This window comes from Barbus barbus (genome assembly GCF_936440315.1).
Source record: "Barbus barbus genome assembly, chromosome: 42".
Classification (NCBI taxonomy): Eukaryota; Metazoa; Chordata; class Actinopteri; order Cypriniformes; family Cyprinidae; genus Barbus; species Barbus barbus.
The window spans coordinates 21,306,488-21,323,314 of record NC_136720.1 but is presented as its reverse complement, the minus strand read 5'-3'; the positions used below and the strand labels follow the sequence as shown (position 1 = coordinate 21,323,314).

The window sequence follows — 16,827 nt, the reverse complement described above, 5'->3', positions numbered from 1 at the left end:
CTTTCTCAAGCCCCTCTTCCTCTGCTTCCAATTTCCTTTTGCGTGTTTTGTTTCAAACTGTTGTTCTGTTTTGCTCTGTTCTGTCTCTGTTTCCTCTTTGGCTTTTTCTGTAATCCCTCTTTTTCTCTATTTCTTCTCCATTGCTCACTGCCTGTGCGAAGCGCTCTCATGACCTAATGCATGACTCCGGCCATGCTGGCTTAAAGTGACTCAAGGAATGGCACGATTAATGTTTTCTCGTTCTTTTACAAGGAATGATTTGAGTTTTGTGCTTTTCATCAGTTTCGCTTTATCTCAGTGACCTTTTTTTCTCATTTGGATGGGGGTGTTCGGCTTTTGGTCCCGATCCAAACCAAACTTTTCCAAATAGGAAGCTTAACCACTGACAGACTGCAATTTATTGACTGTTCCCTGAAGATGAGCTCTATCAGATCATTATTTTATGCGGAAGACCTCTCGTATGCTTTCCCCCCGCTTTCTTTCCATTATATTGGGAAGTCACGCTCATTTGCGTCTGTCTATCAGGATAAGTTATGTTTTGATTTTACTTTGATGTAGTACATCCAGCACAATTCAGTTTCTGCACTGGGAGAAGTTGAGTTTCCCTATTGAATGTAACTCTAAGTGCATATAAGCGTGCGGTCAGTAGTTATGCTGATAGAAAAGAGGTAGTTCACCCAAAAATGTTCACCCAATGTTCTGTTATGATTTATTTGTTTTAAACCAATTTGACTTACTTTCTTTTGTAAAACACACAAGAGGATGTTTAGCAGAATGTCCAAGCTACTCTTTTACAATACAATAGAAGTGAAAGAGGATAGGGAATGTCAAGCTCTAAAAACCACCAAAACGTGGTCTATGAAACTTATTTGCTGTATATATATAGTCTTCTTAAATCATGATCGGTTTGTGTGTGGAAAAAAAAAAAGGCTGAGATTTAAGTCAATTCCACCATCGAAATGGTGACACAATTTATTTTCGAGTGAATTTTTCTCAAAAAGTGTAAATTTATGCCCATTCGGACTCACTTGCCTAAACCGATCAAGACACACAGTCAAAATCTCAAGCAGTCAGTCAGATTCGCTGTCAGTTCTCACTCCATACTACAGGGGGCAGCGTGACGGCAGAGCCTGAGGTCTCTAAGAGGCTCAGGCCAAAAACAGACATGGAAATTAGTCAAAGAATAAAGAGCTATTACAGCTGCCTCTGCTCTTTCTCAAGTTTGTATTCAAGCCATGGTCAGAAACAGCCTGGATTTCTATGATAAAACTTTAGAGGGAAATAAAACTCCCTCCTCTGCTAATATTCCCAACCAGCTGAGATCCAGACACAAAGCTCAGCACCCAAAACACAGCAAGATCCAAAGACCAGCTTGTTGAAATTGGCTTTCTGCTCACCGTTGAGGACGGGGCTGCTCTTTTGGCAGCCGGGGAGGAGAGAGTAGGAAGAGACGGATGAGGAGAAGGGGAGAGAGAGCAGGAGAAAAACAGCACGCTACTGCATTAAGCAGTATTTATTAGTGTTATGTTTCTGCTCCGAGCATCTGGGTTAGTCTGGATATCTCACAGGAGGTGATTAGAAGCTCCTGAGTTCGTATTCATCAAAGTACTGTGCAAATACCATGGTATGTAAATATGGCAGTCAGTACCTTGATTTATGCTAAAGTACTATAGTATTACCAGTACATGGTGAGGATGGATAAAAATAACATAGAAAAATTATTATTTTTTGGACATGGAACAGTATAGTAATGCATTTATTATTATTTTTTTTACATAAATTTTAAATGACTTCCTTTTTTAATATTTTTGTTTTACATGGCTAACTTAATAACTGTACTTTATTTATTTGAGCCATAGTACATTTTAATTTTTTGTTTTATTTTTTATTTAATTTTTAAACTTCTCCAGGTATTGTAGATTATCTTGATCCATTTATTTATTTATTTATTTAGGCAATACCCTGGTATCCTTTGAAACATCCTAATATAGTATCTCACAGAAGGGAGTACACCCCTCACATTTTTGTAAATATTTTATTATATCTTTTTATGTGACAACACTGAAGAAATGGCACTTTGCTACAATGTAAAGTAGTGAGTGTACAGCTTGTATAACAGTGTAAATTTGCTGTCCCCTCAACATAACTCAACACACAGCCATTAATGTCTAAAAGTGAGTACACCCCTAAGTGAAAATGTCCAAATTGGGCCCAATTAGCCATTTTCTCTCCCCTGTGTCACTCTTGTTAGTGTTACTAGGTCTCAGGTGTGAATGGGGAGCAGGTGTTAAATTTGGTGTTATCGCTCTCACTCTCTCATACTGGTCACTGGAAGTTCAACATGGCACCTCATGGCAAAGAACTCTCTGAAGATCTGAAAAAAAGAATTGTTGCTTTACATAAAGATGGCGTAGGCTATAAGAAGATTGCCAAGACCCTGAAACTGAGCTGCAGCACGGTGGCCAAGCCCATACAGCGGTTTAACAGGACAGGTTCCACTCAGAACAGGCCTCGCCATGGACGACCAAAGAAGTTGAGTGCACGTGATCAGCGTCATATCCAGAGGTTGTATTTGGGAAATAGACGTATGAGTGCTGCCAGCATTGCTGCAGAGGTTGAAGGGGTGGGGGGTCAGCCTGTCAGTGCTCAGACCATGCGCCGCACACTGCATCAAATTGGTCTGCATGGCTGACGTCCCAGAAGGAAGCCTATAAAGATGATGCACAAGAAAGCCCGCAAACAGTTTGCTGAAGACAAGCAGATTAAGGACATGGATTAAAACCTGCAGCCCCCCTCTCCCCCACACCTACACTGCAGATAAAAGAAGATTGTGCGCCAGGTCTTCAAAAACAACAAGAGAAGGAAGGCACCAGACCCAGACGGTGTGACACCAGCCTGTCTGAAATCCTGTGCTGACCAGCTGGCCCCCATCTTCACTAAGATCTTCAACAGATCACTGGAGCTGTGTGAAGTGCCCTCATGCTTCAAATGCTCCACCATCATCCCGTCCCAAAGAAACCCAAGATTACAGGACTTAACGACTACAGACCTGTGGCTCTAACATCTGTGGTCATGGAGTCATTTGAAAAACAGTTTTTTGCTTATTTGAAGGACATCACTGGACCCTTACTGGACCCCCTGCAGTTTGCCTACAGAGCAAACAGGTCTGTGGATGATGCAGTCAACATGGGACTGCATTACATATTGCAACACCTGGACAGACCAGGGACTTATGTGAGGATCCTGTTTGTGGACTTCAGTTCGGCCTTTAACACTATCATTCCAAACCTCCTCCTGCCCAAACTAACTCAGCTCTCCACCCCCACCTCCGTCTGTCAGTGGATCAACAGCTTCCTGACAGACAGGCAGCAGCTAGTGAGGCTGGGAAAATACAGATCCAGCACCCGTACGATCAGCACTGGAGCTCCTCAGGGCTGCGTTCTCTCCCCACTGCTCTTCTCCCTCTACACCAACGACTGCACATCTAAAAACCCCTCTGTCAAGCTCCTGAAGTTTGCAGATGACACGCCACACTGATCGGCCTCATCCAGGACGGTGACGAGTCTGCTTACAGACAGGAGGTTAAGGAGCTGGCTATCTGGTGCAGTCTTAACAACCTGGAGCTTAACATGCTAAAAATTGTGGACTTCAGGAGAAACCCCCTGCAGTCCCCCCACTCACCATCATGAACAGCACTGTGACTGCAGTGGAGTCATTCAGATTCCTGGGCACCACAATTTCTCAGGACCTGAAGTGACATTCACATTGTCTGTATTGTCAAAAGGGCCAGCAGAGGTTGTACTTCCTTCGCCCGCTGAGGAAGTTCAACCTGCCACAGGACTTGCTGAAACAGTTCTACTCCGCCTTCATTGAATCCATCCTCTGCACTTCATTAACTGTCTGGTTCAGCCCAACTACCAAATCTGACCTCAGAAGACTACGGAGGGTAGTCCGGACTGCTGAGCGAATCATTGGTACAACCCTCCCCACTCTCCAAGAACTTTACTTTATCCAGAGTGAGCAAAAGAGCTGGTAAAATCACTCTGGACCCCTCACATCCAGCACAATCCCTCTTTGAACTGTTGCCGTCTGGTTGACGCTACAGAGCTCTGAGCACCAGAATGGCCAGATACAGAAACAGTTTCTTCCCTCAGGCAATTCATCTCATGAACACTTGAACTCTTAACAATAAACATGAAACACGCAACACTATCATACTTTTTATTTTTTATTATAAATTTCAAATTTGCACCTAACATACCTGTACATACTGAATTGTCTATTTTGTATATTGTGTTTGTGCTATTTTGCATATTGTCAATTTTGTATATTTGTACATAATTTTTTTATTATCTGTGTCCTGTCCTGTCGCTGTCATTCTGTCGCACTGTGGAGCTGCTGTCTCTCAAACAAATTCCTCGTATGTGCGAACATACCTGGCAATAAAGCTAATTCTGATTCTGATTACCGGAACCATGTCCTGTGGTATGATGAGACCAAGATAATCTTATTTGGTTCAGATGGTGTCAAGCGTGTGTGGCGGCAACCAGGTGAGGAGTACAAAGACAAGTGTGTCTTGCCTACAGTCAAGCATGGTGGTGGGAGTGTCATGGTCTGGGGCACTGGGGAGCTACAGTTCATTGAGGGAACCATGAATGCCAACATGTACTGTTACATACTGAAGCAGAGACTGGGCCGCAGGGCAGTATTCCAACATGATAACGACCCCAAAACACACCTCCAAGATGACCACTGCCTTGCTAAAGAAGCTGAGCGAGATGCCTATTGAGCATCTGTGGGGCATCCTCACACGGAAGGTGGAGTAGCGCAAAGTCTCTAACATCCACCAGCTCTGTGATGTCGTCATGGAGGAGTGGAAGAGGACTCCAGTGGCAACCTGTGAAGCTCTGGTGAACTCCATGTCCAAGAGGGTTAAGGCAGTGCAGGAAAAAAATGGTGGCCACACAAAATATTGAAATTTTGGGCCCAATTTGGACATTTTCACTTAGGGGTGTACTCACTTTTGTGGCCAGCGGTTTAGACATTAATGGCTGTGTGTTGAGTTATTTTGAAGGGACAATAAATTTAGCAAGTATACAGCGTTCAGCTTAATTCTTTGCTTATTTCCACGTGCCTTCCCTCATCTGATGAGGCATCTGTTCCAGCCCCTTTTTTCCCTCTTTTCCTGTTCTTTTTATCACTCTTCTCCTTGATCACAGACAGATCCTCTTCCTTTCCCCAAGGCCTGTTTCTGACACCGGTTTTGAGCAGTTTGGCCTTAAATTAAACAAAAAAGGAGAAAATCACTGTTATCAATTCCATAGACGGTACGTCACAAATGATGTGAGCAATTACTCCAAGTCGTAAAAACACTTGCAGAGGCTGAAGCTGGACTGTGAAGATCAGTTAAAGGACATGCATCTCAAACGCTTTGATCTATACTCCTCCTGCCTTACTGGTTCACGTTCCCAGTGTGAGACAGGAAGTGGTGTTATCATTACCCAGTGAAGTGCTCAATTTTTCACACCCGAGGTGTCATAATTCACTGCAGCATTTTTTTACGACTTGACTAACCTCTGAGGTTAGTTTGTACTCCCCTGAGAAAACGAGCACTGCATGCCACCTTGGTCTTTCATACACACACACACACCAACCATCCATTCCTCCATCAGAGAAGGCAACGGCACGAGCAAGTTTGCTAAAAGCAGTGTTTCCATTGGTTTTAATCTTTCTGCTTTTCTTTCAAAGAATTCTCAGCAAACTCTAGTGATGGGATGTGAAAGGACTTGATTCCACTAAATGGTTCCGGTTACTTAGTCCCATTAATAATTATTATTTATTTTTTTAAAGCACCTTAATTGGTCCAAAGCATTTAGTAATCCAGGGTTTTTCAAGCTCTGGTCCACGAACTCTGCAAAGGGGTCTGATTTAAAACGGATATATATTAAAATATATATTATATTAAAATATATAATATATTTAATAACTAAAAAAAAAAATTATATATATATATATATATATTAAAACAGATATGTATAATGTCAAGTGTGTTAACAGCGTACTGTATAATATTTTATTTTGTCTTTATAATTTCATGCCTAAGATTTTATTCACACCCAACATAAATGTTAGTATAATAGAAAATCAAATTCTTTTATTTTATGAAGGTGATTATAATTAGGGGGTCCTTGGCATTAAAAGGTATTTTATTTTATTTTGAACTGCAGTTGAGCTGCAGATCCAATTGCAGTATATATTTTAAAAAACATTGTATAGTCATATGGTGTTGCATCAGCATTGATGGAAGAAGAAAGTCACAGAATCAGACATAAAGAAAACAATTTGATTTAATAAAAAAAAAAACTACACTCAATTCTACACTCTAGAGTACTAGGAACCACACTTTCCATGATTTCGTATGTAGGCTGTACACATTTTTGTGTGTGAGAGAGATTTGACTTTCCATCGGTCTGCTAGGCCGTTAGTCAGACCTTTAAAATCTGTTAATTATCTCCTAATGAATGACTTAACTCAACGGCTTTGAGAATTTGGCTCCAGACGGCGCTTGCTAAATACTTTTACAGTAGAACTGACCGAGCACACTGTAAATTTATTCGAATCCATTCGTTCCAGATGATGTTTGGTCGCTGAGGATGGAGTCAGTTCACATATCTCCCCTCCAGGCACGGTGACACCATATCGGCTCTCACACATCCTGGACTGATTAGTTAACCGCTCCGCCGTCGCTGTGCGTGTACGTGTGCTTGCACAACAGCGGGAGATTTCGTTGATATTTTTGTGTGCTGTTGAATAAAAATGCACCAAAGTTCTCACGGCTCCATTCACCCCCCTCTCCTCTCCTCTCATTGGCTGATGGGTTTTAACAGACAGCTCTGTTGCTCCGCCCACATCACAGGGTTGCCACAGGCAGTGAAACCGATGCTGCCAGCGTTGAAATATTTCCCTCTGCTCATATTGGGGGGCCTGAGGCATGCCGTCTCGATTCTATCTCACTTTATCTGCCAAGAGGAAAAAGTAGGCATGAAGGTTTTTTCATTGTATCGGTGAAAAATATTACCACCTTTTATGTCCACTCAGACTCTCGCCAGTTTTATTTTTTTAAGATGTGACCTGTGCTTTGCGTTTGAGTCAAAAGCAACTCTTGCCTGCCCTGTCTGTACGTGAATAATTATTTCCTCTTCCTTATTTTTTTATTTGACATGCATTACATCTTAACGTAAGCCATTCCGGTGAGCCCTCGCTTACCTGACCCTGTCAGGTGGAATTTGCCGGTGGATTTCATGTGCCCAGGGGAGTCAAGACCCAATCGACCTTAGTCAAGACCCAATCGTTGTTGTTCAGGACCATCCTGTGTGAGTTTGGTGTGGTTTTAGATGACAAATGAGAGCAGGACAGGAAAGCAGATGGCAGTAAATTTGACTGAGCGAGTTTTGGTAGCTTGTTCACTAGGCTTGGCTTGGGTGTAGTACATTAGGCAGATGACTTGTGATGACAGCTGGATTGAACGCTCTCCCAGATCCTACAATACCTCCGGCCACCAGAGGGCAGAACTGCTGAGAGCATGTGCTCACAAACATGCAATTCTTGTGTTTTTTTTCCCCAAATGGTATTATCTTTTTTCAGGAAAATCCCTGTTTTTGTGGTACCTCTGTTTATTGCCTAATAAACATTTCCAGTGCTCACAGAACATAAGAAAACACATAATCGTGATTTTGGAATAATTTACCATTTAAAAAAAAAAAAAAAAAAAGTATTATTTACTCAGCATCTCATCATTCCAAACCTGCATGATTTACATCATTTTTAATGTTAAATGCAAAACCACCATAACAGTATCTTAAATGTAGTCTGATTGATATATTCCTAGTTCTTTGAACATATGTGACTAGAATTGAATTAATTATTCACAGAACATCTCTTCTATTGCACTCCGTGGCATGTTCATGAAACAAGTAGTGTTGGCCGATTTGTGAATGAATCACTCTGTCAATTTGATCCTGTTCACAAAACTGATTTGAATGATTCATTTATGAAACCCACAGATCTGTTTCTCGAGTTCAGCTCACTGACTTCACTGCACAATTTGCAAATGAATCACTTTTTTTGGTTGATCCTTTTAGCAAAACCGATCTGAATGATTAATTCATTAATCACACTGGTCTGGTTTTCCTGTTCAACTCACTGACTTAACTTTTCTAAATGATCTTTTCAAAGAATCCTGTTCACAAAACCGGTCCGAATGATTTGTTCATGACTAATCGGACTGGAGATTTCAGAAAGACCATGGGTGAACCGCAAGCGTGATAGAAGTATTGATGCCCCATTTGTAAAAGAATCAGTTCTTTTCAATGAATCATTTGATCATGACTCAGTCATGAATCAGACTAATGTGGTTCGGGAGTTAAACTCACTGATTTAGCCGACCAATTTCTTTTCAACGAATCAGTTGATCTGAATGATTTTTTCAAGACTAATTTGACTAATCTGGTTCTCGAGTTAAACTCACTGACTTCATTATTCGGTAAAAACATTTCACAGGCCACTGGAGGGAAAGATTATAAGCACAAATCTATTGTATGATTTCATAAGACTTGGATTATAGCACACAAGCCATATGAACCATTTCATTTTTTTCATCTTTTGTGAAGCTTGAAAGGCATTTTTAGTGAACAATTTTTGGATTTGAATCTATGTAGAAGTGTCTGTATGGAACAAAAGCTGATGAAACACAGAGCAGGGAAGGATGGATAAACAGCGAGAACAGACGATACTGTGCAGATCGCCGCCCGAGGCCTACGCAGTTTCCTGCGAGCACAGAGATTTCAGAGAGACCCAGGGTGAACCACAAGCGGTCGAGGAGGCTGTGAGAACCGCTTTGAGCCAAGTCACTAAACCTTGCCTTCCATGGAATATATAAACCTGCCACGCCGTTTGATTTATCCTCCTCATTCACTCGCTCCTGTTACTCCGAGTTATAAACATTGTGTGGAAACGGAGGGAGAGGAGGAAAGAAAAATCACAGTCAGGAACGGAGAACATCCACCTTTTCAAAAACAAAACGGAGCGAAATAACTCTGGGGATGTGATGTATGACAAACCTCATCACAAAGCTATGTAGTTAATATATCTGGTGTAACGCACTCACACACTGGTCTTGTTTTCACCCGTTCTCTTATTCTGTCTTGCCTGCTTTTCTGTTAAATGAATCTCTTTTCCTCATCTCTTTTTGGACACTCACATTTTGTCCATCCATTTTCCTGTGCACTAATCCATTTGTGTCCCTGTGAGCTTCGCTCTTGGCCTGCTGTGCGTTCGCTCAACATATCTGTTTGCATTCTGTCTTATCTGACATGATTATCTTTTTGTCCTTATGCTTGATTGTTGTTCATCAGCACAATCATGTTTATTTGTGTGTGTTTGCATGCACAGATGGAGGAGCTGTTGGCCGCCATGGAAAAGGTAAAGCAAGAGTTAGAGTCCATGAAGGCCAAGCTGTCGTCTACCCAGCAGTCCCTGGCCGAGAAGGAGGCCCACCTGACCACACTGAGGGCAGAGCGCAGAAAGCACCTGGAGGAGGTGCTGGAAATGAAGTAAGACCTGTACACTTGTCCTTCACCCCTCTTGGCCTGATATAGCTATCGCTTGCTGTACGGCTCACTGCCATCTTAAGGCAGAACATTTCACTGATGTTCGTTTTAAAGGGATATATTATAATAACAGGATTTTCTTGCTTTTTTGAAAGGAGTATGTAGATGTATTCCATCATTACAAGCGCAGGCTATTATAACTTGGCATGAACATTGTTCCTCGTTTTACTTGCGAAGGGGTTAGCCAATCATAACAGAGGGCATTCACATATTTTAATCTTAAAAGTACTGTAGAATAATGATCCTATTTAAAATCTAATAATTTAAGTCTAACAAAATCAGTATTTGAAGGATATTCATGGTGTAGGTCAGGAGTTTTCAGTAGACCCCCAACTAGAGCTATTTTATTTAAATTTTTAAAAATTAAGTTTTTAAAATAACGTGAAAAATTATGTATTATTTAGTAATGTGCAATTTACATTCTGCATTCTATTATATTAGTTTTCGTTAATATTTTGAGTTTGAGGTTTTATATTTTCTTTTTTTCTTTTAAGGTTTTATTCATTATGATGTGACCTATTTTTTTATGTTTATATAGGTTTTTTTTTTTTTTTTTTTTACAAAAATGTTGTAGTTCAGTTTCAGTTATTTTAGTTAAAGTTAAACTAAATTAATATAAGAAATGTTGCCTTGGAAACTAGCTAAAATAAAGTGGTTATATTTTATTTCAGTTAATGATTATTTTATTTTTTTTATTTTTACATTTTTAGACCTTAACTTTTCTGTGGATCCCCTAGGGGTCCTCTGATCCCAGTTTGAAAATCCCTGGTCCATGGTCCACGCATGCAGGCACGATTTTTTCCTAATGCAGTAGGTAGGCCAGAGGCCTCGAGAGACCGTGTGCTCTAGGGAGGCTGAATGGTTTTTTGAGTGTTTCTTTATTTCAGGCTTTTCCTCATCCTCTGCTGAGCTTCTACAGACTCATTTCTACAAAAGATTGCTTCAGTAGAATCCAAGAACCCTTCGCTCTCTCTCTGTTTTCTCCCACAGCATTCTCTGAACTCTCTCTTGTCTTTTCTCACTCTCTCGCAGTCTTTTTCTTATCAGTGCCTGTAGTGCTTTAGTGTTTCGAGCACTTCCTGACTCTAGGTAGAGATAAGAGGAGTACTAGAGGAACTTAGGAGGTCGAAGGTCTCCATTCCATATTTGAATCAGGATTTAGTGAAGGATCCCTGAGTTGCCCTCAAGGAGGCCCTCTTGCTGTCAAATTAATGTGGCTCCACTGAGATGGGTTTGGGGCCTGGAGAAAAGACCTTGTCTTCCGCCTTATATAGTTTATACAAGTTCCTGTTCATGCTGGAATTTTTTTCTACTTTCTTAGATGCAGTTTTTGAAGAAATATACAGGATAATTTAAAAGAAAGTTGTCTCAACTCAACTCTATCTGGAGTAAGGACTTCAATTATCAATTTAAAAATTGGTAGCACTTTACAATAAATTTAACATTAGATCATGCATTGACAACAAAGAACAATATTTTATTAAATTTAATAATGCAATTCTGTTTATTAATTCATGTTCTTAATTACATAAATGTTCATTTAAGTTGTTAACATGTTTTAGAAATTAAAATGAAAACATGAAGTGAAAAAAAAAAAAAAAAAAAAAAAATATATATATATATATATATATATATATATATATATATATATATATATATATATATATATTATTATTTTTTTTTTTTTTTTTTTTTTTTTTTTAGAAATAAATAAAATGTATTAGTTTATATAGCTATTGCCATTAAGGTTATAAAATAATAATAAATGTTATAAAAGTATTGTGCTTTGTTAGTTCATGATATTTAATGCAGATTGATATTTAAAGAAACTTATTGTAGTGTTACCAACAATTTTTTTAAATTAATTGAATGACATTGAATAGAGAAAAAGTTGCTCCTGAAAGGTATTTTTAAACGTTATTTTTTCCATCTCAACCTGTGATACTATTTTTCTGCATCTTTTTAACATCTTCTGTATATTGACCTCCCAGGACTATTGTTTTAGATTGAATATCAAGTGAGTTCAAAATAATGGTCGTGGTTGCGGAAAAATGAGTCAGAATTGGAGTTTCAAGGACTCTCTGTGTTTTCCAGATTGGTGTGGTGATTTGATTGTCAGCCATATTCTCAGAGGCACGGGTCTGCCTGCATGCTTCAGTTATGATGGATTCTAGCATTAAAAGAAGATAAAGAGAAAGCTGAGAGATGATGGGAGTCTTTATCTAGGTGTAATGTGTTTGAGATAATGCCACGTACTGATTCCCATAAAGCTCATTTTGCCACTTAATATGAAAGAGAAGGAGAGCAGGGCCCCATTGCATCCAGATTTGGCTATTGAAAGCTGAAGGTCAGCTCAACTGAGACAGGGAGCGCTGTGTATCTCCACCGACCTCTCACTAACCACACATTTACAAAAAAAATCTTGTACTTGAGTGAAAATAAGGCTCTGATAGGGATGGAAGGGAGAGGGTGGTCTTCGATCTGTTTTGGCGATGAACGTAATGCGGTCGGGGCCGGAGAAAGTAGACTTGTGCTGTTGAAGGGGCCCCGCCGGCTGGCAGCAGACAACCAACTGGACCACTCATTAAAATTTCGAAGGAAAAACACAAAATAGCAGATGCAGAGGTCACAGACTTTTTATTTATTTATTTCCTCGGGCTGAACTTCCGACCGCACAGTTTAAAGTCAGCAGTGTGGAGACATCGACCCTTTGGGCTGGTTCTCCATCCTCGGCATCTAAAAAAAGGCAGAATTACCACTCTTTCTAAACTCTCCCTATGTTCTAAAGTTTCTAAAGTTTCCCTATGGTTTGCAAAGGGCATTTTCAAAATGTTCTGAAGTCTTAGTTGTGTTTGTGTATGTTATGTTCTTGCCTTTTTCCAAGTTGAATTTAAAGGAATAGTTCTCTCTAAAATGCTAATTGTCATCATTTACCCCCATTGAATGTTTTTATTTTTTTTGTGAAACACCGAAGCAGATGTTTACCAGAATGTTCATGCTGCTCCTTTACCATGCAATGAAAGCATATAGTGGACAGGGGCTGTCACGCTCAAAAATTGATGGTAAAACGTAAAATTATCTATATTCCAAGTCTTATAATACGCAAGAGAATATGCCATTTGAATGTGCAAAATTTGAAATGGAAAAACCAAGGAAATTTTAATATGTGAAAGTGCAAATGAGATTTGGTTAGATGAACAGTGCACAAGAACGGTGGTGTTTGGTTGTATTGACAAATCTGGAATGACGTATCTTCACGCACATATTTGAAAATGCACAAATACAAATTAGGGAATTCATCATTATTTGGAGAAACTTTTTGAAATGTGACCTCTGAGGGCTTTAATTTACAGCGTAGACGGCAAATATCTCATTAGTTGCTCAAATCTATTGTCAAGGCGAATGAATACCACGATGAGGTCATTATTCAGATAATACTCACTGGATGTAACCAGAAGTGAGAAAAGACCATTATGAGGTCATCGCTCAATTAAAATCCAAATGGACTGTCAATGGGGTTCTTTGATAATGCATAGAGGTGGATTCAAGCTGTGTTGGCGCCAAGGTTTATGAACATAACTGTGCTGTACGCAGTGTGGTACTTGCATTCGGTCTTGTTTTGTGGAATGAGCTGAGGATTTAGAGCGATGGGTTGAGGCGATAATGAGATCTCCAGCACACCATCCCATCCTCATGTTTCCTCTCCATTTAGCACAGTTTAAATGCCCCCGTACCGCTGGATATGAGATGTGGTGATATCCCAGCGTTCCACCATTTGATGTGGTTTCCTTCTTTCGTTCACTCTTACTTCCACCAGCTCACATTCTCTGCTCGGTAAAGTGCGACCGCAAGGCAGACATCAGTCGTCTCCCTTTGAACAAATGTTTAGCTTTCTTTCTGCAGTTGTTTGGGAGTGCTGGACATTTTGGAGCGGCCGCTTGAGAGGTGGATGATGATGGAGGGGTTGATCTTGATGAAGAACCCCTTCTCATAAGCCACTTGTTCATGTTTTAGGACATGAAAAGAGCTGTCATCACCTGCGTGGTCCTTAGCTTAGTTCTTACTGTGATACACAAGCTCTTGCTTAGTTTTGCAATGGTCTGGTTCACACGGTTAAGCCCCACCCATTTAGATGTGAAGAGACCATCTGATCGTTATGTAAAGTGGCAAACCTGTTGGCTCCATTTGGAGTGTGAATTTAAGCTGAATTGGCCACAGCAACAACAAAAAAAAAACTATTCTCGTAGCTTCATAAAATTACGGTTGAACCACTGATGTCACATGGACTATTTAATAATGTCATGAATGAAGATGAATGAAGGTCTTAAGGGGAATTGGAATGACCTAAGGGTTAGTAATGACAGAATTTTCAATTTTGGATGAACTATCCCTTTAATCTATCCATCTGTCCTTCTACTGTATGTAATGTTACATCATTCTATCGGCTGTTCCTCAGTTTTCAAACTAGACTTTTTCAAGCTGTCATGTTAGTTAGTTAAAAAATTGTTACATTTCTTTGAATTTCAATTAATTATAATTCTATTACCTTATAATTGAATTCAAGCTGCAGTTTTACATCTCGTTTAATTCAAATTTAGGAATTGAAAAGGAATTGAAAACACAATTTCAGTTTAATTCATAATGAGTGTGTTTATCTGAAATAAATTAGATCACAGCAATAGACTGTGGTGAAAAGTATTCATTTAAATAATGGCATGGCAGAAAACAAAATGCAATACACCATTCAAGAAATAGGTGAAACTCTTTTAAAAAATTGATGCCAGTAGCCTAGAATACTTTAGAAAACCCAGTGGTTTGTATGAACTTACTTATACCCTTAATCCCGGACGTTGCTTCAAATCAGCCAATCAGATTAGCCAGAGTTTTCCAGAGTAAGAAAGCGCTTTTCAGTGTTGTGTACAGTTTTGTGTGCGGTCTGTGGACTCTTGTTAAACCTGCAGCGGTTTGCCGCTTACCCTTGCTGTTGTAGATCAATATCACTTTTAAAAAATTCCCAACAACTCCCCACTCATGTCACAGCTGGAGCTTTTCATCTCCTGTGGGAGTCCAATTATAAGGTTTGAAGCATAAACGCAGGTATGTGAGGAGTAAATTCGAAGGTGTTTAAATTGACACGGGGTGATGGTGAGGTTATCGGCTGTCCACAAACTCTCTATTCGAAGGGTGGGTGAAGCTGCTAATTGCCCCTGTTAGCACCCTAGTTTCTTGGAGCGGAGCAGAATGGTCGTCTTATTACAGGGCCAAATGCTTTAGAAAACAAACCTGCGGATTGTCCAGCATGAAACCCAACCACAGTTCAGGCCGAAAATGCTTTATCATGTTCACACAACTGATTCACAGCTTTTTTGTGTGGCTTAAAGGGATTTTTGTTTGGTTCACTTAGACAGAACAAAGCAAAAATGAGAGATGGGAAAAAATGTTGGCATCTCATAGTGCTTGATAGGTATGCAGTATAAAACCCCCATTAGCATCATCAAAAGAAGATTTCGAGGAAGTTCGAAAGATTTGATTTTTCCCACTGCCTTGTTTTTATTGTTTTAAGATGTCAATCGCCATGTCCAAATGTTCTTTGCCTTTGTAGATTTGTAATCTGTGAATGCTACCATCTTGTAGTGAACGATGCTTTTGTTAAAAAACAAAATGCCAAGTTCAGTGGGTGGTATGATTTAGTCGCCATAATGGGTGTAATAACACAGCGGACTTAACTCTCCCAGGCAAGCCGATCTTGGCAGCCTTGATGTAACGTTCTTACGGCCGCTGGGGCGGATTTGTCTACGGTGTCTGGGTGGCAAGAGAGAGAGAATCTGACATGATCTCTTCTAAGAAGCCTGGAGCAGTCAGGGGCCATGAAGCCCTGGCCCGGAGATCTTAGCAAGCATGTGAACACGGATTATTACAGCATGGAGCCAATGAGGCTGGACGTGTGTGAGAGGCCAAGCGGGCCCTGCAGCGATTAGACTTTAAACAGCGTATAATGGCCTCGGCCCTCCCCGTCTCGACCCCGTCGCTCATGTACCCGAGAGCCATAATCCAGCTAAATGTTGGGAAAGTGCAAAGACGTACGTAACGTCTCTGTAAATGTCAAGGCTGCTTAAAGATAACAGTGCACCGGTGGTACTGCTGTATGGCGAGACCAATCACATCAGACGTTACTCGGCGCTCTGGGGTCTTCTGCTGGATCCATAATCATTACAGCACATTAAGAGCAGCTTAATCTTTTGATGTTAAACCAGCAGTGATGGGACAGTTCTCTTGTCCTACAGGAATGGAAATTGCAACCTCAACACCAATGCAAACTTTATCTATACCAAGACTTGCCTTGGTAGCAACCACAGCTAACCTTTAAAGGCTGAGAGAATTCTGTAATTTCATCACCCTGATGTTATTCTAAACCTGTATGATTTTCTTTCTTCTGTTGAAAAAAATAAATGTGCAGAATTGTACTGGTTGCTCTTTTCCATGCAATTACAATAAACAGGGAGTTGGGGAGGCTTTTAACTTTAAAAAAGACACAAGAGCATCATAAACTGTGCAACTTTTAATTTATTGTTTGTTTCTTTGATAAAGCTTCTTCAGACTTTAAAAGCTCCACAGACTTTGAAAGCACCATCACTGTCAGAAATAAATTGCAAAACTGTACCGTTAGGGCAAGGGTGTTCAATGCTGCTCCTATAGGGACACCTTTCAGCAAAGTTTAGCTCTAGCCCCAATTAAACAAACCTGAACCATCTAATCGAGGTCTTCAGGATCACTAGAAGCGTTCAGGCAGGAGTGTTGGAGCTAAGATCTGCAGGAAAGGATTGGGGTTACAGCAGTTTGACAATGGGTCAGTACACTTAAAAGGACAACTTTGTAGGTTATCTACCACAAAAAATTGAGTATAAGTACCTACTATCCTTAAGGTACTACTATGAACGTTCTAGGAGTAAATAAGGTTCAAAGAAGTCCTTTTGAGGGTACTGTGAGGGTACCCTGTTGTACCCCTAAAAGTAAAATTTTTGCTAATTTTTTCTGAGTATATAGAAATGTATATTATTAAAGCTGCAGTCCGTAAATTTTGCCTCTTTGTCGCCATCTTTGTTTGAAAACCTGGAATTGCAGTTACTTGTTGAATTATCTTCAGTGCGTGGGGTTGTAA

General features: G+C 40.1%; 1 protein-coding gene across 2 annotated transcripts in view; it reads left to right on the top strand.

Moving 5' to 3' along the window:
* The window catches only part of LOC306861188 (ELKS/Rab6-interacting/CAST family member 1-like), a 220,764-nt gene that overhangs the window by 96,350 nt on the left and 107,587 nt on the right, over positions 1 to 16,827 (top strand). For both annotated transcript variants that reach the window (XM_079403325.1, XM_079403324.1), the window contains one exon: positions 9,451 to 9,611. In XM_079403325.1, the coding sequence (XP_079259451.1) occupies positions 9,451 to 9,611 (161 nt within the window). The remainder of the gene's footprint in view (positions 1 to 9,450; positions 9,612 to 16,827) is intronic.